Genomic DNA, 25,741 nt, shown 5'->3' on the forward strand with positions numbered 1-25,741 from the left:
CAAGCACAATTCAGTGAAAATCATTCAGCGTGTACCATTAACATTGGAGAAAAACAGGATGGTATTGGAATTTCCCATTTGTAGTAATGGTAATGACAGAAAAATAGTGAGGGAAATAGAAAGAAAGGGAAATAGAAAGGGAAAAAAAATAAAAAAGCTCATTGCATTATAATCACGTAGTGTATGCAAAAAAGAAAATGAATGTTCAAATATGAATATTGAGATGTCTTTGTCAGCTGAAAGTTTCAGGGCACCGTGCTGTTTCACTCAGTTATGAAGACAAAACTGAGACACAGTAGCCTTAATAGCTGTGAAAGTTGTGGATTCCCCGAGAGCAGCGTTTTAGTAGCAGAGATCTTGCAAAGCCTGAGCAGGGTGAGCCTTTCCGAACAAGCAAGCTCCGTCCCTCAGTCTGCCTTTCAGCAAAAGATAAGTGTAATAATCTTCAGATACTACCTAGAGTTGTATACTGAAAGCATGGGAAATGAGTTTAAAATGAAAAAAAGAGCAGAGAGATGTTATAAAACATTGTGTGTTGAAGTAATTCAGTATTTGCCATCGAGGGAACTGGTTTTGGGGGGATCAGGGGCTGTTGCCATGGGGAAATACCTGGAGGTTTTCCAACATTGCTTTACAGCCATATTTGCCTGCAACACTCTAAAGGCCATAATTTGCTGCCTGCGTGGAAAAGAACAAAATGATTTATGTCTTCTGTGTTTCTCATGGCGTGTGTGCTGTCCCAGAAGTTGGGTGGGGTGGGACTGCTGCTTGCCCAGGGGGCGCCCCCTGAGGGACCAGGCCAAGCCCTCTGCAAGGCCTCACCGCGACCCGAGCCAGGTCTCCACCTCACAGTTCTCTGTGCTCTAGATCAAGGTGGCAAACAGGGGTACGGGAATGGATAAGGAAGACTAGGCTGCTCAGATCAGCTTTGTGGTTTTTATAGCTTGTTAAGTATTTAAGTATTAATTTGGTTTCAAAGGACCCGATCTTGTTCTCAAGTCCCCGAAACCCCCCGAGAAGACTGTTGGTGCAGGGCTGCAGTCCCAGCTGTTCTCAGCGGGCTTTTGACCAACCCTGAATGGATGCAGCATGGGAAAGTTCCCATTCTGCCACTGCAAAGTTTGTCCCCGTTAAAATTACAGCCTCCAGGAAGTTTCCTTTCAGCAGGAGTTTGCGTTCAGTGGACACAGTTGGAGTAGCTCGCTCTTGAGCTGCAGGGCACCCTCTTTCTGCCATTCTCAGCCTCTGTTTCTGAACTGCCCTCACCAGGAGTTGTGGGGCAGGCTGCATCTCGGCTGCTTTTGTTCTGTAAGATCATTTGTTCAAGTATTGTTCTGGCTCTCTTTGCTTTGCAGGGATCTCATGTTCCAAAGTCTCTGAAAAAGAGGAATGTTGCTTGGCAATGACCATGAGGGTAATTAGCAGAGGGCTGGATGTTATCTCCGTCAGGGTCAGCAATCCACACTGTTGTGGAAGAAAGAGGCTGAGGCTTTGAAAAATACACTTTAATAAAAAACACAGGTGAAGTCGGAGGGGTATCTGTGCCCCACCCCTCCCGTACAGGAGGCAGCAGTGCTGTTAACCCAGGCTCATTAATGGAGTGAAACAAGAATTGGTACCTAGAGAGCAATACTTCCACACAACTTCTGTTTCGTAAGGATTGAACAGATTTTTTTTCTTGACTGGGTGTTTTCAGAAAGGAATGAGTCCCTTCAAGCATGAGGAAAACTCACCCTAAGAAAAGAGAGTTCTTTATCTCCACAATGATCATCCTTAGAGTAGCACACACAACATAGAATATTTACGTCTGAAAGGCTATTTATTACTTTAAAAATTTAACTTACCTTTAATGAGCAGAGTTGTATAGCAGTGATGTGAAAACTTAATATTTTCAGGTGATCTTTATCTCCTTTGTCATATAATATTCATCTCTAATGGCACAATATAAACCTAAGGGTGATCAGGAACATTTTTTAGGTTTATTCTATATTATTATTCTGTAAGATTAGATCTGTATTAACTTTGGTGTTACTCTTCAGCACCAGTGCTTATTTTTACCTCCTAATTATTCTGACCTATCTTAATTAAGAGTAACAGCATTAAGTTTTCACATGGGGCACACATCTAATTTCCAACAGCAACGACTTTGTATTTTTCTGCTCTGTGGACAAATAGTTATGTAAATTGTAATAAAACTATTACATCAGCAACAAAACTAGTGCAAAATGGATAAGTAATAATTAGTAGGGTAGATAACCTCTCTGAATCTAGAAAATTACTTAATAAAAGCAGATTGAAAAAAAAAAAACGCACACTTTGAACTGAGCCTCAAGTAGCAGTATGGGATAGGATGAAAATCCTATTTGAACATAGAAAGTTTGTGATTACAGAGAAACAGAAATCTGAAAATTTGTCCTACTATTTACTGTAAAGGTGCCAAGAAGGCCACATTTTTATACCAATATGTCAAAGTTGAGCTACATGGAGTTTTTATTGCATTCTATCAGAGAAAAAGGTGGGGCTGAGAAAGCAGTTGATACCTTTCACACAACGTGATCTTGGAGATAAGGACTGTTACTAGAAAAAGTAAGAGGTTTTGGTATTTATACTTGAAACAGAAAGAATATGTTAAAATATGTTTAGATTACTTTCTTAATTAGAAAACAAATTAACTGAAAATGAAGAGAATAAATAGGCTTAATGAGATTTGCCTTCTATTTTATAATAGTTTAATTTTATGAATTACAGTAGAAATGGAAAATACTGGCTTCATGGCATAGCAGGTGTTAATATATTTTTATTCAATACTGTAATTCTGTGAAGTAATTTTGACATTTTTGAGTATATAATTTAGTAGTTACTGCTGATTTTAGGTTAGCGCTTATATTTAGTAAAGCTCGACACGCTATGGATTTGGCCTGAAAATATAGCCAAACATAATCTTTTTAGAGAATATTGCAATTAAGATGTTATAAAGTACATTAAGAGGGGATAGGAAACAGATTTGTTGGGAGTGAGAGTTGTTTGTGCAGGGATGCAGACCCAGGACAGCTGTTCCATGCTGGCAGGACAGGCACCAGTGGTACCACTGCTCTCCCCTCCTCGGGGTGTTGCGATGTGTGCCTTGGCAGCTGTGCCTTCAGCAGGGCCAGAGATTCATCCTGTGTATGTTTCTGATCCTCTCCCCAAGTGGAGTTTCTTTTCTGGAATTTGGATGCACAGTCACGTATCGGCAGCACATCCTGTTTTTCTCTGGTACACAAATATTGATGGATATTACTGAAGAAGAGAAGCCATTAGGGAGCAGTATTCCCACCTCTTGGATTAGCCACTGTAAGAGCATTACCTCAAACAAGTCATGCCTTTATTAAAAACCAGGACATCTTATGTATTAAAGATACAGAATGAAAATTACGTTAAAGCCAGTTTTAAATATCCCAACTCAGGTCATTTAATAACTTGAAGACAAGACCTGGCAGCCTGTACTTCATAAGTATGCGAGGCTGCAGGAACAGAAGGAGGAAAAAAAGATTTTGAAGAATGGTTTGCTGAAAACATAAAACCTCAAAACTCTGGAATAGGAAGCTTGCTAGAAAATTGGTAAAGCCAAATGACTGCCAAGATGCTACAGGACTGCTCAGAGAAGCTACTTGCCCTGACAGGAAAGCTAATGGATGTTTTGCGATGCCATTCACAATTATGAAAAGTCCCTGCATTGAGATGTTTCTAAGTAGAGAAATCATCTCAAAGTTTGGTAGAAGAAATTGTATACTATTGACAAAATGAATAGTAATAAACCACTAGAAATAAATTATATTTACCCAAGAATTGCAATTGAATTCCGGTATGAAATTACCAGAGTATTAAGTACAGAGCGAAATGTACTGCTTTGCCTCAGTACCAGAGGACAGGAAGGCAGCAAGATAATACTGGTTTAAAAAAACAAGACTCCAGTGGAAGACAGAAAACCACAGATTGCTAGTTTATATACCGGGCAAATTGGTAGAAAGAGTTCTATAATAAAAATTATTGGAAACATGCACAGACTGTGTAATCATTTCATAGGGAGAAGGCTTGCCTCACAATTTCATTACAGTACTGCAAAGGCTTTAGCGGGACAGAAGGTAAGCGAGATCTGGCTGGTACTCTGATATTTTTCAAAAAGACGTTCACTGCATCTTCATTACTCCGAAGAAAATTAAACTGTCACCGGATTAAATGAAAGGTCATTGCCTGACGTAGTAACAGGTTAAAAGAGAAGAAGAAAGAGTAGGACAGGTTGTCACTTTTCATAATGAAGTAGGGTTACCAGTGGAGTGTCACCGTGATCGAGTTGTTTCAGTCTGTCTGGGCAAGTGGTGAACAAAACTTGGTCACAAATTTGATGATGATGATCAATGTAGAAGTCAAATCTCACTGAAGACTTGCAGAAGAATATGACAGTGAAATCAAATCTGTCTATACTGGAGCATTAAGTGTCATGTCAATAAATATCATGTAATGCAGTTGGTGTAGTAAAAAGAGCTCTATTTATCTGCTCTGATGGGCTGTTACCTAACTGCTAACTCTTACAAAAGAGATTTGAAGTTATGCTGGAGTTCAGAGCAGGTGTACGCACAGGACTTAGGAGTGATCAGAAAGGTGTAAAATGTTAGGAAGTGCTGCAGTCCTAAAATCTAGCTAAGAGGAGACCTGGTGAGGAACGGATTTGGCCATAATTCAGGTAGCCAAAGGACAAGGGGTAATGGCCATAAAATGGATCAGAGGAAGTTCCGCACCAACATGCGAAGGAACTTCTTCATAGTACGGGTGACAGAGCACTGGAACAGGCTGCCCAGGGAGGTTGTGGAGTCTCCTTTTCTGGAGATATTCAAGACCTGTCTGGACGCCTACCTGGGCAGCCTGCTCTAGGGAACCTGCTTTGGCAGGGGGGTTGGACCCGATGATCTCTTGAGGTCCCTTCCAGCCCCTTCGATTCTGTGATTCTATAAGCAGCTGTGATTCTACATATTTGATAGATTTCCATCCAACCATACATGGTACAAATGTTTTAAATATCACTGTGTGAGAGCTTTAAAATGCTCAGGTAAGGGATTTGGAGTGGAAGAGGTATTCCCTGCACTGCTCTGCATTGATGCATTCTTCTTGGAAGGACTCAAGTGCTTTAGCTGGGTTATTTTTAGTCCCTGCAGTCCCTTTGAGCTGATGCAGTTGGACCTCTTGATCTAACCCTAGCAAATGCAGTAATGAGGTCAGAGAGAATGAGCACCCTTTCCTCGCTGATAGCAGGAGATGATCCATCAGCACCACCAAAACAAATCCAATTCCGTGATTGGGCCTGAAACTGCCTTGTGTAAAATTGAAGATACTAGTTGAGTGAAATGAGCTCAAAAATGAAGTCTGGCTGGCTGGCTGGCCGTTCATACTAGGAAGGAAAACCCCAGGTATGTCAGAGGCATGACGGATGCCAAGTGATTAGTGGGTGCATTGAGATGCCTGTGTCCCCGTGGGCAGGGTCGAGCACATTTTGGGGTCAGGCGGGTGCTTCTGCCCATGGGCTGGCCGTATGCAGCACGTGCTGCTGCAGACGGGGGAGTGAAGCTGCATGGATGCCTGCTGAGATGTGGTGGCAGTGCTGCCAGGCGGTGCCACAGCTGGTTTTTACTAGGCACGGTCTTCAGGAGCGTGCAAACAGACAGAAGACTTGGTAGTGAGTGCTAGTTGGCTAAAAGAGTATCTGGAGATAATATTTTCCAGCTTTGCATCCAAAACTTAAATAGTTTGATCGTGCGTGGCAGCAGTCGCTCCTGGCGCTCTGTCATGTGTGAGAAGAGGTCTTTGTGGGATTGAACAGTCTGGGGCCCAGATACTTTTAGGATTTCAGGGGCTAAAATATTCTGTACAGTTCTTTCTGCCAGAGTTTCAGGCAGCCTAGAACAGATCTTTCTCCTACAGAGCTTTCTGAGGGGAAGCCCAGACTTGATTTTGCTGTTAGACTATCAGTTTCTGTCAATATTGCAACTGTCTAATTCCCATCTGTGTCTCATCCCTGCAATTGCTTCTTGGGAAGATTCATCTCCTCGGTGCTTCCCCGCCGAAGCGTGTGTGACAGCTGATGCCCACGCAGGCTTCAGGGGAGCACAAAGCCAGGAGGGTTGGAGGGAGCCTCTGGCGGCTCCTTCTCACTGACTCACTCCTTTTTGCTTTAACAAAGGGAAAACATCACAGGAAAAAGGCTCTTTGAAAGAAAAGCAAAGAGAAATCACCCATTTCGGACATTGTCAGAGCTTGCTCTCCACTCTGAAGTTATACTGAAGGGAGACTTTCAAGCAGTAGATAATGAATGGTCAAACTGTGTTTTTTTTCTCTTATTTAGCTTCCTAAGCACAGCAGAAGGGGTTGTCCTCAGCGCTTCATCTGCCTCCTGCCTTTGCAGTGTGCAGCACAGGAACACTCCTCCGAACTGCTTGTGCTTGGAGTGCAGCATAGCAGATCAGCGCCATGGCCATAAACACGTCTGATTCCTCGAACGACACTTGCTCTTCCTCACTTCCCTCCCCACAAGAGAATTTTTCGTCCTTAGTGGAGGAAGCCCAGCAGTCCAGTTTAGTATATTCTTGAAATAAGAGCTGAGAGTAAAATGACTGAAATAGCTTGCAACAAACCTGGAAACATAGCTGTTCTCCTCACGGGTGCTAGGGAGGTGCCATTACCTGCTTTTGGAGACTTAAAGACCTGAGAAAGTATTGAAGGTGTCATCCACAGCTTGTACTGTTTTTTTTCTGAATGTCCTTTGTCAAAATGGTGTAATTAATGTCTCCTCATTTGTATTCTTGCTACCAGTCAAAACAGAACTTGTCTGTGCAATCACTGAAACGAGACAGTCTGAAACTCCAGCTGTAGCTATAATTAAATTAACAATAATGCTTCTTGTACAGAATATTTATGATTTTCATCCATGTCTGCATTAAAGACAACTTCAGAGTTTTCATCTTTTCCCAAAGTTAATGGGGTGTACGTGGCAGAACCAGCAGAAGGAAATTGTTATTGCTGTCATCGTAATGAAGGTTGACAGAGGATGCATCCGTAGCATCAGGCTGCTTAGTTCTCTTTAGTGTTTGTACCTTTCAGTTTTCTCCCAATTTTAGTGCAGGGCAAGCAAGTTTATTCACCTGGGGGAGAAAATGGGTGATGCAAAGGGTTGGAGTTTGTGCTCGTAAGATCTGCACTCCCCAAATACGGACACTGTGCCAAGTTTTGTTCCCTCCATGTGAGAGTCCTCTGTCATTATCTCAACAGCACTTAGGCCCTTTTATACGCTGCCACAAAATACATAGCACATCCTGGGGATACGTTATTAAAAGATAAACTACAAGGCATTTTTGTAATTATTCACCTTCCTGCGTTGGATGTTTGCACATAATGTTGTATACCAAAAAGAACACCTGATCCTTCTCAGGGCTTCTTGCCAGGATGAGGAGGGAGATGATTTATTTGTGTGCTGCTGCTTATGCAAGGAAGATAGGGAACAAAGGTGTGCCAAATTTTTCAAGCTTTAAAAATAGCACACAAGGAGGTTCATAATTATCGCTATGCTGGAGCTTGTTCTGTGTACTAAAGCACGAAAGCGATGAGCATCAGGTGTTTCTCTGGGAAGGCACATTCATTTTCTTGATGCTGTGTGACTGCTGTAGCAGCAACCATGGCTCCATACAAGACCCATGAAACCAAAATGTGACCTGTGGAAAAATGAGAGGATTTCGGATCATCCCTTGCTTTTTATACCTGCCTGAAAATCTCAGTTCTGCACAGTGAGACAGGAGGTGCCTCCTGTTAGGTGTCTTTGGTTGTTCTTGCCCAAGGACGGTGATGAAAGGAAAAGAGGAGGTGGTTACGTTGTTGTGCAGGTTTGAGGAGAGGCTTCAGCATTATTTACTGTTCATAAAGGCCATACCAGTCTCTTTAGCTGGCGGGTGCCATTCTCTGCTCCCTGACAACTCTGCATCAACCAGAGAATACTTTTGAAGATTAACCGACGATGGCAAGCTCAGCTTGTTGGTGGCCAGCAGCAGCACGTACCGTAGCAGCAGCGATAGGTTTGGGAGCACAGGTCATAATGACTGGTCCATTGCCTAGCATCACTTTAAAAATGGCCTCTTACAAAACAGGTAGACAGAACCTTTACCTTGAAGTTTTAGAAATAAGAAAATGTTGGGGAAAAGCAGCAATTCCTTGTTCTTACGTGGCATTGTTACAGTGAGGTAGTGGCTGTGACAACTACTCCCTGTCTCAGAACTGATGCCTGAGGCATGACTTACTGGCAATGCCCACTGGAAGCATTCTGTGCCATTTTCTGCCGTGCTGCTTTCCCGTGCGTGGTGATCCAGCTGACTGGGTTGGATCTTAGGTGCTGTTTCTAATTTCTGGACAGAGGCATGAGGAGTAGACATTATCACAGCAACAGCAACGGTGGGTGGAAGGCATGTTTTCATAGCAGGCATTACACAGTGGTCACCAGCATATGTTGGCAGTTGCCCCTGAGCTGGAATGACCTGGTGTGATCACAAGCCGTGCGTAAGAGAGACTGTTTGCGAGTGTGTCGGAGACTTGTGTGACTGCAGAGGTGGTAGAACAGCTGCTGCAAAGAGGTACTACAGCCCATCAACACGCAGCTCACGCACAGCTCCTTCCCTTCAGCAGGCACTAGTCCCTGGGTAAAAAGCACGAACAGCCAGGCAGGCATCAGAGCCTGGGCCAGGGATCAGGTCTTACTCCTTGGCACAACATGCCAAGACAGTATAAACGTATCCAGGGCATACTCTGTCTGTTTGGGACTTTGTTAACACACGAGATGAGTCAGTTTTTATGTTGCAGGGTTTACAGTATATGACACTAATAACATGGTTAGCATAGCACTGAGCTGGCTAGTTGGGAGGACAGCACATGTGGTTCTTCGTAGCTCATCTCCTTTCTTACTTCCTTAAAATTTGTTACTACCTCCTGATTACTGCCAGCATATTTCTGTAAAGATTCTTGCTACCGAGAACTACAAGAAAACGCTCCAAAATCGGTTTCCGATATAATTTCTCCTTTTCCGCAGACGAATCGGTTTCCAACTGCTGTTGCATTTTCCTGGTCTTATTCATTAAAATGAGTGCTGGCTCCAGAATGTTTTTCTTTTTCTGAATTAGGATCTGCAACATGTATTGTTACAGTTAGTGATGTGTCTTCTAGACTGTGCTCTATCTCTGCTCTTGGAAAGAAAAGTAAGTGGTCACGTATGTGTATGTGTGCTTTCACTGGCAATGCCACCCAGGGTGCCCGTCAGTAATATTTGCTTCTTGGATCATACAGTTGTTTTTTTTTGTTGTTGTTTTGGTGCCAGATGACTTGTTGATGACCCTTTCTCTTTCACATTAGCAAAGACAGAAGTATGTTCTGTTAACAGTTGTGTTTGGGTGAGCCAGTCAGTTCTCCAGGGCTTGTTGGTCTTGACAGACACGTTTAGCCTGAGTATCGGTTAGCTTGTCGCTATCGGTGGGTTTTGATCTCCTGTGCTTCTCAGTGTTTTTGTAAATTCTTGTAAATGTCAAAGATAAATTCCATGAAAACTTGCTTTTTCTAAATACTCAGAGGTGCAAACACAGATTAAGATGATGTATTGAGTACTCCTGAAAAAGAGCTTTCTTTAAGTAACAGCTCAGTAGACTTTCCTGAAGTGGTACTTAACCAGTGTGAGGGCAAAACCAGCTCTGGTAAATCAAGGGGATAGGAAAGTTGCTGTAAATCTGCAACCCCATGCATGCTCTAGGAAATACAGTGGTGACAGACTTGGTGAAGTAGGCCTACTTAAGCTAAGCATACTTTGTGGGGGAAAAACCATAACTTTTATATTTTTAGCAAACTGAAGTCTTGACTGACAGTTCTCATGTCTGTAAGAACAAGCGGTTCGTTACTATGGGGGATAGACTGTCACAAAGAAGAAATTTCCAACCACGAATTTCCTTTTCTTAGTTTTAATACCTGTAGGTTCATTTAATAGAATCAGTCAACCATTAAATGTGATCGTGCAAAATGAAGTAAACGACATAATATAATTTCCTCTTTCTTCTTGTAAAAACACATGTTGAGGGCAATGGGCAAGGTCGTATGACCAATACACAAAATATGGTGAGTTAATGCCAGATAGGAAACACAGACTCTTTTACCTTGATGCTATCAGTGATCCTACAGCCTCATTTTGAATGCTTAGATAAGAAGACAGATAAGAGTGGCATGTTGTATTTAAAGACAATGGTAACAGTATTCACCACCAGTACTATCTTTAATTCACTTCTCGTGTACAAATACAAATATTCCACAGAAGTAAGCAAGATCCTATAAGCCATGGTTTTTGTCTAATCTGGTTCAATAAAGATCATCCCAAACAAGAGGTCAAGATATGATTTGAGGCTTTAAAAGAAAATTATCCTGAAGCATATCCGGTCTCTTTGCAACAAATCTGAAGCTGCTGCTGAAATATACTAATGGCGGTCATTGAACAAAAGGAAACAAGTGGGGCCAGTTAACATGATGAAAATGAATCGAGAAATAAACATACTCATTTTGTGATAAAATCTTTCCCCATACCTCACCCTCATCTAATCTTTGTGTTCTGCAAGCAATACTTACCTGCCTCTCTTGCCATCCTTCATCAGCTGGTGACTGTATCTCCATTTCCCTTGATATCATCCATCTCTGTTCTACAGTTGAAACACGCGTTTCTCTCTCTTATCACGTTGATAAATTAGACAATCCAAGCTAAACCCACAGCAGTACTTTTTAACCTGTACTTGGCTTTTGTGACTCTGCTGCATTTCAGACCTAGGGGCTTTGTGGTCAAACCATAGCTCACTAAAGTTTTAATTGGGTATAGCTTCACCGTTTGATCCTTATACTGATTGTCAGTGTAAATAAGATTGGATTTGGACCCCGTAGTGCTAACAGTCATCTCTAGAAGTACTTCACCAAGAAGTTGAGGTGCCGGGGAGTAGGCTTTTGATCTAGTCTTGTGTCAGGGAAGAGACCTGTGCCATGAACAGGATGCCTTTTTGTCCTGTACCTACTTCTTTTTCACTACATATGGGCTACATACATTAGATCTGTGGGTTGCTTTCTAGCTTGCCATTGCCTACGTAGAAAAACATGTTCATGATTTTTCCTCTCTTCAAGTGTTCAGACCCACAGAGAAGCAGCAAGCAGCAATATGTAACGTGAAGAATGCTTTGCCTTGTGTAAAAGAGGTCTCTGAAAAACAGAGAGCAACAAAAGACTCCTCAGAATTCCTCTGTCAGGCTGTTAAGTGCACAGGGAAGCCTCTGTTCTGTTTCTCCATTTCAACTGGCGGTGCAAACGCTGAGTGGGGCTAACAGGAGCTGCAGGTAACGCATCAGTCATGGCCTTCACAGAGCACGGGATGCGGATGCAGTCGGTGCGTCCCCAAACAGAAGTCTAGGGAAAGGCTTGAAAGCAGCAGTACACAGCATTTAGTGCGTGACTTGTTTTCCTTATCTTTTAGATATATTTGTGAAGGCTTCTTAGGATCATTATTTATTTAAAACAGATTTTTTCTTGCATCAATATTGCTAAAAAACAATACAAGATATATTTGTGGGTTCTTGTAAAACATTCGTCATGTCAGTTTTCTTGGAAGAGGCAATTTGTTAAACGTTTCCCATTGATGTAAAGCACAGGAATTAAAATTTCCATGGAGTACAAATATATTTTCTGCTTCAACAACAACTTTTTGTAAATCTGGAGTTTTTTTGCAGCTGTTTTGTGTTAGCCATAACACAAATGCTATATTTGTGGTAGTGTAGAATAGTTTTTTGTACTGCAACATTAATATGTTCACTATTTAAAAGAACTTAATGTGCAGTAAGTTGCTACAACAGCTTTTCGATGAGAACTTTATTGCATGAGACAGTTGTATCAGTACTTGCATGTGGTTGCTTCCTATGTTTCCCAAGAGTATTTGTAAGGTTTCCTTGGCACTGCTATTAGTTTATAGGTGATGGAGGGTCTGCCAAGAAAACCTGGCACAGATTTGTCTACCTTCTCTGGGCCAGTCCGTTTCCCCCAGTGAAGGAATATCATCCCTGTTTCTTCTTTTCACTTGGCTTGTCACTTAGATGGAAAGCAGGATTATTTTTAAAACATTTGTTTTCTCTAAGTATGAAGTGCATCCATCTGGTTTCAGAAATGGAGTCAGTTGCTCACAGCCTCTGTTGACAAACAGCTGGATAGGAGAGACACAGACTCTGGGGTCAGTAGCAATGTAATCTACTGTCATTTTTTTTCTAAATTCACTTTTGTTGTCATTATCATTGAAAGGGACTCAAAAGAAACCTTCAGAGTTGTTTCACATGATAAATCATGATGTTTACCTCTGTTTTTTCTAGACTGCCGTCTGAGGTATCGTATCTCTTACTATCTGTCTGTATTCACTTATCTGCATTTAACAGCAACAGATTAAACACCAGTCTTTGTTCTTGAAATAGGTACCTAGTTTGTATTGAAAGTCCATTGCTGTCTTTGATGAGCGGAAGTGGCAGGTGAGCCTCAGGAGGAAAGGAGCTCAGCTCCTGGCATGGCTGTGGGCAGCAAGCTGGTGTCCTGGCTCCGTAGGCAGCTGTTGAGTAGCCTCTAAGTGCAGCTATATGCAAAAAAAAAAAGGCTTCCTGCCACCTTCTGAAGAGCTGTGTAGCTATACACCTTTTTACACTGTGAGAGTAACTGTGATAGAGCTAAACATGGCTACGTAATAGAATCTTCTGTAGGGTGCCTGAGAAGAGGAAAGAGGAGATATGGAAAATTGTTTTTCTTTCTCTGACTTAACAAACATGATACAGTGTGGGACTGAAATTCAGTAAAATTATTACTACTAATAATGAGTATTCTTTCATTATTGCCAAATGTGGGCAGTTAAGTGAATTAGGTTGGCAAACTCTGGCATCTGAACTATGAAAACAAGCTTTAGAAGCCTTTTTTTTTAAGCCTTTAAAAAAGCCTTTTCAAACTCTGCAACATCACAGGACAAAAGCAATAGCTATTTTCATAAATTGGCACTTTTTCTGGAGTAGATAGTTGAGTGATTTTTGGTCTGTTTCCACAGGTTTTCAATACATATTCCAATGAAGACTATGACAGAAGAAATGATGAAGTTGACCCAGTAGCTGCATCAGCTGAATATGAACTTGAGAAGCGTGTGGAAAAGCTGGAGCTCTTCCCAGTTGAACTAGAAAAAGGTATGTAGTCTGAGCGTCCCTTCCTGTTCATGTGAAACCTATCTACAGGTCTGAGGAAGTCCACTCATGCTTACACAGCCTATCCTGAACGTCCATGAATCCATTTTAATCACCTGGACTTTTTGGAGTTCAAGATTTTTTTAATAAGGAATTAAAGAAGCAGTTAACAAACATGCAATTCTTTATTTTCTTAAGAAAATTGTTTCGTGTCACCCCCCTAACACATGATGGCACACAGTGGTTTATGTGATGTTTTTGTTCTCCACTGGGAGAATAAAAATCTTGATTGTTGTTCTAAGCTCCTCATAAGGCAAAGGCAATATTTTTGTGTGCAATTAATACAATAGAATAACAAGACTTTGAAAGGGAATCAAAAGGAATTAACATTGTTTACATGGAAAACCAAGAACCAAAACATAAATGTTTACCTACCAGCTAACTGTATAAATCAAATGTAAGAAGTTTCTGCCTTTGCTTGCCTTTTTCACAGATGAAGATGGACTTGGCATAAGCATTATTGGAATGGGAGTCGGAGCAGACGCAGGCCTTGAAAAACTGGGAATATTCGTCAAAACAGTAACAGAAGGTGGGGCAGCAGAAAGAGATGGCAGGTAAACTAGATTCAATATTTGGAAACTTTCCCGGCAATAATTATTATGTGTTATGGTTTTCTTCAGAAAGAGTTGTTAGTTTAATGTATATCATGATAACTGAAAGCTGTAAAATTCTGAGACTTTATTGATATGGTTCAAATACCTGAAGGAATATATGAAAAGACACTAGTTTGGTGCAAAATTTAAATGGTTAAAGGAGAACAGATTTGCCAAGGATGTGTGTTTGTGACTGCCTGAAAAGCAAGATGCTTTAATGTGAATAAAGCTGGAGATTCCAAATTGTACATTACTTTTGAAGATAGGTTAGTTTTCAAAGGTTTTGAGGTCCCACGTTCTTTTGGCTTCAAACCAGCTTTAAATAATCAGTACTTATGAAAAAGAGTTCTGCTCAACATGTGGCTAGGAAAATAATTTGGTGTTTCTGAGCTATTAACTTTTATTAAATGCACCTCCCTTTCAAGCTTACTAACATAGATTGCTACTTTGTATTTCTAAATATGCATACTTCTCCAAAGTTCAGTTTTCACCCCTGCAGCACTGAAACTGCATTACTTGATTGCAATAGAAAACTGCACCATAAATCTTGCCCGTTAAAGGAATGGGTTGGGTTTTGTAGTCTTCTACGATGCCGACGCTCATTGAAAACCTGTCTGCTTGTAGAATTGTTTACTTGGTATGTGCAGTTCAAATAATTTCTTTTGAACATACAGTATTTCTTACCATATGGGGTAGAGTTGTCTCTGTATTACACAGTACCTGCCACAAGCAGGCCATAATTTCTCATTAGAAGTTAGAAAAGCACTTTACTATGTAATCATTTAATGATAAAAGGTATTCTTAAACATCTTCCAATCCATATAATTCATTGTTTTATTCCTTTGCAAATTTGCATACAATTAAAATATTACTTATCTATTATTATGCATTCTCTACTTATATAAAAACAGACTCATATAATGTTTAGTAATAGTAGTTATAAGTAATACTAACCACAATTACAGGTAAAAAGAGTAAGAATAAACTCTAAATTATATGCTGTCTTCTAAAAACTATATTGCAATAATACTTTCCTTACTGATGAATACCTGTTAACTTTTCATCCCGTGCAAAGTATGGAAGTGGTATGTATTACCCATTCTGTGTACTTAAAATGCCAGCCAGAAGGTTGTTCTGCTGTGGAAGCCCTACACAAATTAAATCAGAAGACTCTACCTGTCAGGGGTTTGCAGAGTTTAATAACATTGCTCTGAAACTATTAAAGCATAGCCTTTTCCAGACTGGGCTTGCAGGTGTCTTAACAGATTTTGGCAATAAGACTCCAGCTTGAAGGCCAAGTACTGATTTATCACAGGTTTAAAAAATCAGGAGAGGAAGTAGAGAAGCTGACACCTCAAGATGTCATAAATTCATTCATTATTTTAAATTTAAGTGAAAGTTTTTCTGAAAGGTATGCTCAAGCTCAGCCAAAAGGTATTAAGCTCACTACTGGCATTGTGTGTGAAAATCTATGGTTAAAAATCAGAGTAGCTTACACCTGGTCTGTGATGATCTGTATTATTCACATTATTCACATGTTTGAGTGGGCTGCAGAAGTTAATGTTCAATTACAAGGCTCTTCTTTCATTACCCTAGACGGCTTCTGAAAGGAGCTTGTCAGCTGAGAAAAAAAAAATATATGTTTCTTAGGCTATTCTAATATTTGTGTTGGTTTTCAACTGGCTGAATGTTCAGTCAGCTGAGAAATAGAGCTCTCATTTTCCTTGAGAGCCTGACTGATCATTCACTTGAGAAGGGGATATGTAATCCTCTCAGTCAGGAGCAGCCGGTGCTGTAATAAAGTGCATCAACTGTAAAGGGTCCTGTTAACTTCATCTTCGTGAAAAGCCCAGTTAATCATTAACACTGATAGCAAATCAAAGTCTCCAAACAGGAAATGAAACTGTATTTCAGTGGTTGGATCAGATACTCTGAATAATTGAAGAGCAATCGTCAAGCAGCCTCTCTGAAGCTATCATTTTAAGTATTATGATAAATTGCAATAAATGGCAATACATAAATTATTATTATTAAAATAAATTGCAATAAATAAATTACAGTAAATGGCCTTAAGTTGCACCAGGGGAAGTTTAGGTCGGATATTAGAAAGAATTTCTTCACTGAAAGGGTTGTGAGGCATTGGAGCAGGCTGCCCAGGGAAGTGGTTGAGTCACCATCCCTGGGGGTATTAAAAAGACGCGTCAGCGTGGTGCTTAGGGACATGGCTTAGTGGTAGACTTGGCAGTGCTAGGTTAGAGGTTGGACTAGATGATCTTAGAGGTCTTTTCCAATTAAACTGGTTGTATGATTCTATGATTCTAATATTTGTAGTATAATTCCCATCGTTTATTGCAAGACCCATCAAATCATGATAGAAAGTACTTGGAGACCCGAAATCTGTACAAAAGGGTTTCTCAATACTTGAGAAGCACAGGCTTGATTCAAGTTGGTAAAAACAAACAGGCAGTAAGTATGTAGTTGTCATATTAAAAGGCATTTTGTGTCAGTCTTTAACCAGGGAGTCTTTAACTTTGGGATAAATCCGAATGGAAACACATTAATAAGTGTGATTATTAATAGTGTGTAAAATAGAAAATCAGTCATTAGAGCAAAGAAGAAAAATAAAATCTTAGCTAATTTGATAGCTTTTTCTTTCAAGTGAACATGGTGATGAGTCATTTCAGAGTATTTTGAGAACATAAAGAACAACTGTTTTGAAACATTGCATAGTTACTAACTTGAAAAATACTCTGAACTTTGCTTCTGCACAGGTTACATTTTTCAGTTCATCACACAGAGCAATAGTTAGGCAAGTATTTATTTGACTTTAGTTGGTTCACTTCTATAGTTGCTGGTTTACTGAAGTGCTGCTTTACATAGGCAGAGATTTAAGTCATGGTCATTAGAAAATAATTATCAGAAAAACTACCAATTTCATTAGTGATAAAAGCAGTTAAACCTTTATAATTGAGGCTTTGCCAAGCTGAGTCTAATTCTTCTTTCATGTTGGATTTGAGAGACAGAAGAAGCCTAGAGCTCCAGGTGGAGGGGGCTGTAAAGGGGCTTTCCAACAAAAAAGGGGGAGGCTCCTCAGGGAATAGGGCTGTGAGAAGATTTTGGTTAGAGGGTGGCTTGGGTGGCTTGTTTGGTGCTCCGCCTGCGGTGTAGGTTAAGGCTGGGTTTGGGTACAGGGGAAGTCTGGAGCTGCACTGGGAGGGGGCTGGAGGGGGGCTGCCCGCAGCAGAGGGAAACTACCAGGAGAGCGTGGCTGTGAGAGTGATTTAGTCAGGGCAGTGCAGCAACTGCATGGCAACAGACAGGGAACTTCTTTTTGAGTTAAACATAATTATATAATTTGAATGCTAATTATGTTAATTGTGTGTTGTGTGATATATATATGCATGCTTATGTATAATTAAAATATGTGTATGTATCAAAAGAGAGGTTCGGAAGACCATGGTCATAAAAATAAGAGCTGGAAATGAATTTATGAGCTGTACAGGCAAGAAAGGAGAAACAAAATCTGAAAGACAAACGGAATCAGTCAAATGCAGTCTATGGACAAAGCTGCAGACAACGGTTCTCTAGGATGACATTTCCTCACCTGAAATAGCGTGCTGTGTATCTGTGTGAACAGTACTAGCATTGCATAGTGAAGTTTGTAACGTTTTGGAGCTGAACTGCCGTTACAAAGGAATCTATTCTTCCACTATTTAGTTTTCAGCCAAGAAGGTGACAGCTTCCCCCTCAGTAGGCACCAGCTTCTTAAACTTCCTTTCCTAGAACACCTGCTGCCATCTGACTGCTCCTCATGTTTGCTAAATTACAGTAAAAATATTAATTTTTACAGTATCCAAGTACAATAGATACCAATGTAACAGGTGTATTTATTAAATGCTTCACACACACAAAAAAAATAATTGAGATTTAAATGCCTGATGTGATTTTCAAGATAGGAGTTTCTTATGTACAGAAGGGAGAACCGTCCTGGAACACAGTGACATTCTGTGTTGTGAGGCTGCCAAAGAATAAATCCTGTAATTCTTATTCATCAGCAGAGTCCCAAGAACTGAAGACACTGCTTGAACACATGTACGACTGCAAAGCAGCGGCTCAGACTTTACAGTGAAATATGTTCCCCAAGTCAAAATGCTTCAGCCTCTTTCAAGGCCTCTGCTATGAAAATGTGTCTTTGAAAAGAAATCTTATCACTAAGATCTCCTAAGAAATTAAATAGCTTTATTTAGTTAGTTTCGTATAATTTAAAGTGAAATTTTTCAAAGCTGTTTCTTGATTGCTTTATAAACCATATTGTTTGGATCAGTAACATCCGTGTAAGTACTTGAAAATTGCTCACTTTGACTAGTTCTGGATGCTTTTTCTTTTTTTTCTTTTTTTTTTCATTTTTGAAGCAGTAGGAGTTTGTGTATCTCTAGAGGACGGTTTAGTATAGTAGTCCTTCTTCCAAATATTTGTAATCCAGATGATTCTTATGCCAGCTCTAGGGACTTCAGAGCTATGCCTGTTTCAGATAAAGCAGCGCTTTTTATATTCCTCCTAACTTTTCCTGCAGCGAACAGTGTATCAACTGTAAATTGGTATTCGGTTTCACACAGATAGTCCTTGTTAAAACACCCCTAGATCTTATTGTTGTGTGCTCCATGATCGCTCTTACATTGGGAATTCATCTTTTTGAAGCAAGTTAGATGAAATATTTTAAGAGAGTAGGTCACAATTAAGTCTGATGCACAAGCTCTTTTCTCTACAGATGAGCAGGTTGTTTTAGTTAAATACCACATTTTTTTCCATTAGCGTGAAATACCAGAGCTATGTCTTATGCTGTTTTTCAAGATTGGCTTCGGAAAGAATGATATAAGAACTGTTCAAGTATCTCATTTAATTTAAGTCATATGACAAATGCAAGAATTTGTATCGCTGTATTTATATACAGGGAAAATGACTGGATGATTGATGCAGTTAATTGTAGTGGTAACTTTGAACCTGGATTTATGATATGTGCAAGGGCAGACAGATACATTCTTCATTGCTCCCTTGCTAATGTTTCCTAGTACTTGCCAATATTATGTTGGAAGGCACAGTCTCAATTCAGGGAAGAAAGTCTTTTGATTTGCGTGTGTGATATTTACCTCAGTCATTTTATGAATGACTTTTGTGTTTAAAGTCTTTGTTTAAAATCTAATTAAAAAAAAAAAAAAAAAGATCTGTGTGCTAAGTTTTGCTGAGAATTCACCAGGAACTCCGTAACTTATTTATATATTTGTTTTTCCTCTGAAGGATCCAAGTGAATGACCAAATTGTGGAAGTTGACGGCATCAGTTTGGTTGGTGTTACACAAAATTTTGCTGCAACTGTTCTTAGAAACACCAAAGGAAAAGTCAGGTGAGTATTTTAGAAGTAAGAAGTGGTGACTGAGTGCTTGAGATTACCTGGTTTCTCTAATAGGAGAGTCGGTCTATCTTGGTAGAAGCAGAGGTTTTTGTCCCCTCTCTGCTGGCCACACTACTGTCCCAGGGCTGGAGGAGTAAGGTAGTGACCCACCAGGGCTCCCCAGTGCAGGAAGAAGGGCACTGGGCACTGTAGCGTTGAGAGTACTGACTTGATTTACAGCCCAGTATTCTTTCACTGAGTTCCTCGTGTCCCTACACCATCTCTGGGAGTCTGACTGTCTGATCCTAGGCTGTGGTTAATTGAAAGGCATCACCGCAAGTATCTGTAAAATACTTAGTAGCCTAGAAAATCAATGTAAATATGACTGTAAAGTGTTTGTAAATGAATAAGAACAGTGTTTCCTGAGAAATGAACTGTTTTGCCATTTAAAAACATATTCTGTCACATAGCTTTTCTGCTTAATAGCTTGTTAATTTCAGCAAACATTTAACTCTACAAAATAATTCCAGGATTATCTTTGGCATATTGCAAAGCAGCAACCATTCTGTAGGCACCCTTCAGTTTGCTCTCCAAATCCTCTCTAGTGAGTACAGCTGAATCATTTAATTGATGAGTTTGGGGCTGACTTCTTTTGAACCATGACTAAACTACTGGATGTAAGATGTGCAGTCCCCCCCAGCCAGTGATGTTAAATGCAGGTTTCTACAGAAACCCCATGTCTGTTCCGGCACAGCATTAAGGAATAATACTGGACTGTGGATTCTGCAAAGTGTTGTGGGAGTGGTTGATCAAGGTTTTTTTTATAAAAGAGATTATTTAAAAAAAAAAAAAATTTGCAAATTATAGCATAATTACAGGTGAATATATTTTTGTGTAACATTTAGGGTTGTAGCTACATGGGTCATATTTCTGTGAAGACACACATGCTGTGAGTGTTCCTACCAAGTTGACTGTAAAAATGAGTATCAACTTTATTAGGTTTCTGCAGAGCTGGGACGTCTGAACATAAAATCCTTATGACAGAGAATAATGTCTTCTGTGTTTCAGTACACAAAGCAAATGTTACATGTATTTTCTGTTTGATGTTTTAACTCAAAAAAAGAACAAAAAGAAAAAGGTAAGTACTCACATAATCAGCTTGGTCTGTGAAATTATTATTGAATAAGTTACAGAATAGAATACTTGCTTCTATGGAAAAATAATGGGTTTCGAGGAAGGAAGAAAAGTGAAGTGATTTTCACACAGAATGCTCCCAGAATCTTCTCATGGTGTATAAATTACAGTCAGACTGGTTGTAATCTAGACCCTTTTGTCATAAAATAACGTACTGCAAAAAGTGTTTCTCCATTGCTGTTGAGCTCACATTGTCAAGAATACTAGGTAGGTATCCTGTGTGCAAGGATCGCTGGTTTCTGACAGGTCTCATTTATCAAGGAGAGATGTGTGAGCTTCTGTATTTTCCTCATAAGTAAGCTTAAGATACTGTATTTTCACAGGAAAAATGACAACATGCATTCGTATCACAACCAGATTTAAAAAAATATATCACTTTATTATTAAATTTAAAGTAAAAATTATACTTAAATATTATTAAATAAAATAGATGTGTAAGGATCTGTGTGCATACTGGCATGCTGTCTGGTTAGCAGCCTCTTACTAATATATACATAATTAGAGGAAAGAAATGGTTAGATGTGGTGCAACTGCCTCTATTTTTGCTTCATTTAAAACTTAATGGGGAAAAAAAAAAGAAAGATTACTCTTCTGTTTTACACAGACTGGCTGAGAAATGCATGCTTTTTTTCCTGGTTTCCTATAAACTGGGAGTGAGACTTGATGATGTTGCTAAGCATCGTGTGGCATCAGCGTCCTGCCCAGGTTCTGGTCAGATCCTGATGGCCATGCTGTCAGATGCTCTGCTGACAGTAATGGACCGTGTTGATTTTTAGCTGTTCAAAATTAGAAATGGTTCCAGAAAGCGTTTATTTTTGGAGACAGAGATTTCAGGATGTTTTGATGGTTTTGTTTTTACCGTAGGTTTAAACGTTTACTTGTTAAGTAAGCTAGAGCTAATATTGATGAATTTAGATATGAAAGGAAATAATGCATTTATGTCTTGCTGACTGATTTCCTTTCATGTATGATACCAGGGCCCTGCCTGCTATGTGTTTTGTGGAGAATGGTTGTTTTCTGTCAGATCCTCTTTCCCAGGTACACCTGTGGTAGAGCTGAGATGGAAAAATCCTTGGTGTCCACTCTGTTCGAACTGGAACCCTGGGAGCAATACAAGAGGGTCTTTTGGGCAGGTTCCCTCACACACCCCCAGCCATTAGTTGCTGCCTGCTGGAAGTGTGAAGAGCAGTGCTAGTGGCCTCTGAGTGCAGTCTTTCCCTTGGCAGCTGCCATTAATAATCCATGTCACTGGGGGAGGCAGGAGTACTGGAAAAGGTTGTTTGCATCTCTGGAGAAGAAGAGAGCAATGACTTGCTGTATAAATACCTGCTGGCTTTCCTGATGTGGGTGTCCCCTCTGAAGTACAAGTGGATAGGCAACGTACACTCACACACACAACCCAGTCCAAGACAAGGCAGCTTCATGAATCCGTCCCTCACAGGAGAATTTGCACACGTACTTACCTCACCTGTGCTATTCAGCGGCATCAGTTCAGTGAGTTTCATGGAATTGCTTTAATAAGCATAGTTATTTTAGTGATCATCGCATAAATGTGTGTGCCTTTCTTCTGCCTGGTATCCTGCACACACACAGATCGGTGTGCGTTTCTCTGGCATCACCTTCTGCTTGTAAACCATAGCATTATGTATACACAGTTGTGTTCTCCTGAATCTAGTCAAAGTGCATGCTAGTTTTTGTAGTGAGGGTTATTACATGGGATCAGCTGCAAGGAAAGGACATTCATGAACGGAATGACACTAAAGCAACTTCTTAATTTTTTACAATAAATGCAGTCAATATCTCTTCAGGAAGCTTGCATAATGCCAATACTGAGTGATTTATTTTTCTCCTTTGAGCCTTCTGAACATTTTGAATTATCCTGACAGTGGAAGTCATTGACCTAGAATAGATTTTGCAATGTATCTGCCAGAAAAATGTATCCAAACTGTCTGTAGCTGACATAGTAAGGAATCTGTGAAAATGAAGACATGACTTTTACCTTTTGAACTGTTCTAGTTGAGGGGGAGGGAGAAAATGAGCAAATATAAGCATCTATTATTATCTCGTCCAGTGTTTCGAGCGCTGAACTATTTGGAAGAGTTATCATACCATAATAGAAGATCATTGGCCAAACCAATTTGGCTTCTCTAATAACAAATTAATTTACTCTTTCTTACAGTGTTTTATAGGGAGATAATCAGCACCCACCAGATGGAGTCTGGTAACCTATGAGACAAAGGAAGGAGAGGGAATTCTTCCATAATCCCAGCTGGCAATCAGCTTCTGTCTTTAGGGCTAAGAATTAGTATCCCCGTGACTCTAATCTGGCAAATGCAACTATGAATGCTATTTTAATTCATGTAAATATCAAGTTTTCTTTGTAATTTTGCTTAACTGTTTAGTTTACTAATATCTTTGATTGTGTAAAGGAGGAATTTTCTTTTGAAATTTGTTTTGTTTTTCTATTTCATTGAGTGTCGCCCCTTCTCTAATAGGGTTCATGGAACAGTCAGAGGGCAGCACCAGACTAATGTGACTAATTGGTCAGTGCGTCTTCTGACCCATTTAGGACCTAATCCATCAACACGAAGTTTGCAAGTGGTGCCTCCTTTCGTGAAATATAGGGTAAGGAGGCAACTTGACAGTGGGAATCCTATCCTGTCATGGAGCTTCTCTAGCTTATTTTGTGTCCTAGCTTGCTGTTCCCTCATGGACTGTGGTGCTGAGTAGCAGACCTGAAGTTCTTTGAAGTTGCTTGGGTGATCTTGAGCCTGGGTGGCCTCACTCATCCCCCCATTCGTTCTTCATCATAATACAAGGATGCCAGGGACCCTAATGTCCATATCAGAGAAAGTAACTTCACAGGGGAAGTTGTATGCCTCCAGGGATTTTTATTTTTTTCTTCAACACACCCACAAGAGAGAAAAGTTAGTTCTTTCACAAAGAAAACTTCAGCTTTTTATTATATGTACCTAGTCTCAGTCCTTCCTAGTAAAAAAGTGTTTTTTTTCAGTAGGGTGTGAAAAATGAAGGAACAATTACTGGTGGTTGGGGAGGGGGGTGACTTCACTTTGCAACCTCACCAAGGACAAAGATTCATGCCTTTGCAGATGTGGGAAGAACAGGGTCCCAGGAAAGGAGGTCAGGGTGCCAGAAAGTCTTACTGGGTTGATAAGAAAAAAGGGGATTGTATGAGAGTGATTCTTCTGACAATCCCAATCCTTCATATGCTGCTTGTATGTTTTTATCATTACTGCTTTCCTCTGAAGGTTTCTGTTAAGAGATTTAAGCAAATTCAGTGTCTTATTAGAGAGGCAAATTTTAAATTCCGTGTCCTCCTTTCCATATCCTGTCTTCTGAATGCGACTAAGCATTTTCTCAGCTTCCCAAACTGTTGCTAGGCACTGAGCGGTTGCTCTCATGGTGCTTTCCTAGTCAGCTCCTGAGTTTTCAGGGAACCCCACAGAACCTGGGTAAAACCCGTAACATTTCTCCTGATAGGCACCACCTTGAAGTTAATTGTATTAATTGTAACCCAGCAGTGAATTTAACAACTCTTGTTTAATTAAACTCCTCTGAAATGCCTCAAAATCTTCCTATGTTAAGAAACTAAATAATTAGTTAGCAAATTTTGCTGTGTTGCTGTTTAATTAATCTTCTAGATCATTGAAGAAGAGGTTCCAACAATAGCAGTCAAACCCTGAGGCTCTCTACTATTAATTATTCTCTGTTCTCATGAAGAATCATTTATTACCATTTTGTGCCTTCTTCTATCTGGACAGTTTTAATTCAAAGTAAGACTTTGTCTCAACCCATATTCCCCGTTCATAGCCTAATTTCTTTATCTCTTACTGTAGAGCAAATGGAATCTGAAATGCAAGAATGAAGATTTTACTTTTTTAGATAGCTCTTACACAGGGAGCAGTTAAAGGGCAGAAAGTTAAAATATTCACTTCTTAATTAATACAAACTTGATAAATCATTTATTCTTTCTTCAGCCTATTCCTCCCCCAACATTGAACCTATTTCCTTCTGGAAAATATACTGTCTCAGAAAACAGTAATTTGCATGCCTGTTGTTACTTTTGTTTAACATCATAACATCTGGAAAGGTAATTTAAATAGTTGTGTCTTTGCAAGCAATCAGACAGTATAGAGGACAGATGAAGTCAACAGCAGGATCTAGCCAACAGCCGTCTACCCCCATGGGGAATGATATTTGCTCACGGTAACCGTGAACAGCATTGCTTTATTTCTGTGATCCTTTCCCTAGATAATCATCTTTTCTTTTTTCAGTGCGCCCGCCTGTGCAGATTTTCTTTTGTGCTTTCTTAATTTCTCTGCCTTCGCTCTTGTCCTGTGAAACAACTGTGTCCTTTAAACATTTGCTGGCGTTCTCCATACTCCATGCAGATCCATGCTGCAGAAGACAGAGGAGAGATTTCTGTTTCTTTCCAGTCCCGGGTAATGAGACAGTAGCCAAAAGCAAAAGATGCTACCTCTGTGTCTGAATCAGAGAGCTAGATTAAATTGTCTTTTTTTTTTTTTTCTGGCTGGAGGTGATGTTTTTGTTCTTCCTTTTCTTGCCATTATCTGTTTCCTTGAATCCAAGTACCAGAGCCAAGGAGAGAAAAAGAAGGAAAGAAAAGTCCTTTGCTCTGCGGTGCTGCTTGTCGTGTTGGGACTTTATAAAGAGCTGCTTAAGAAGCCATTTGTGCTTGGTGGATGTTCTGATTCTTGAGCAGATTGTTAAGTTTTTGATAAACCTGAATCAGGGTCACAGTAGAAACTTAATTTGTGGTGCCTCGTACCAAAACAATGTGAATTTCTCCTGTTGATTCTGGTATGGTATTACAAAAAGATTACATCATATAAAACCTATCAGGACTGGTAACCCTTCTCCAAGATTACTAGGCATAACATGCTGAACGTAACGTGAAAAATTATTCATGAGCACTGTGAACCCTTAGCACTGGGGAGGTAAGACTGCGCTCATCAGTGCTTTGCTGGATGTTCAGCAGCGCTGTTTGTATTTTTTGGCTGTGCCTGTTCAAGTAGGTGCAGCGTGCCTCAGACTGCCCGTGGGCGCTGAAGCCAGCTGGCACCAGAGTGCTCTGTGTTCACACTGTTCAGCGTTTTTACCTTGCAGAGCAGAGTGGCCACATCCAAACCGTCTGTTGGAAACATCCAAGCTAACTCCTAGCCTGTGCTACCTCCTGGACTG

At 40.1% G+C, this 25,741-nt stretch overlaps 1 protein-coding gene across 12 annotated transcripts in view; it reads left to right on the forward strand.

Annotated features, from left to right (window-relative positions):
* PPP1R9A (protein phosphatase 1 regulatory subunit 9A) overlaps positions 1 to 25,741 on the forward strand; it is a 160,810-nt gene that overhangs the window by 80,151 nt on the left and 54,918 nt on the right. For all 12 annotated transcript variants that reach the window (XR_013947357.1, XR_013947358.1, XM_080582169.1 and 9 more), the window contains exons 3-5: positions 13,154 to 13,286; positions 13,777 to 13,897; positions 19,232 to 19,336. Coding sequence is in view for 10 of the 12 variants with exons in the window: in XM_080582169.1 (XP_080438295.1) it covers positions 13,154 to 13,286; positions 13,777 to 13,897; positions 19,232 to 19,336 (359 nt within the window). In the remaining 2 variants the exon portion in view is untranslated. The remainder of the gene's footprint in view (positions 1 to 13,153; positions 13,287 to 13,776; positions 13,898 to 19,231; positions 19,337 to 25,741) is intronic.

Source organism: Anser brachyrhynchus (assembly GCF_964034855.1).
Source record: "Anser brachyrhynchus genome assembly, chromosome: 2".
In the NCBI taxonomy this organism is placed as follows: Eukaryota; Metazoa; Chordata; class Aves; order Anseriformes; family Anatidae; genus Anser; species Anser brachyrhynchus.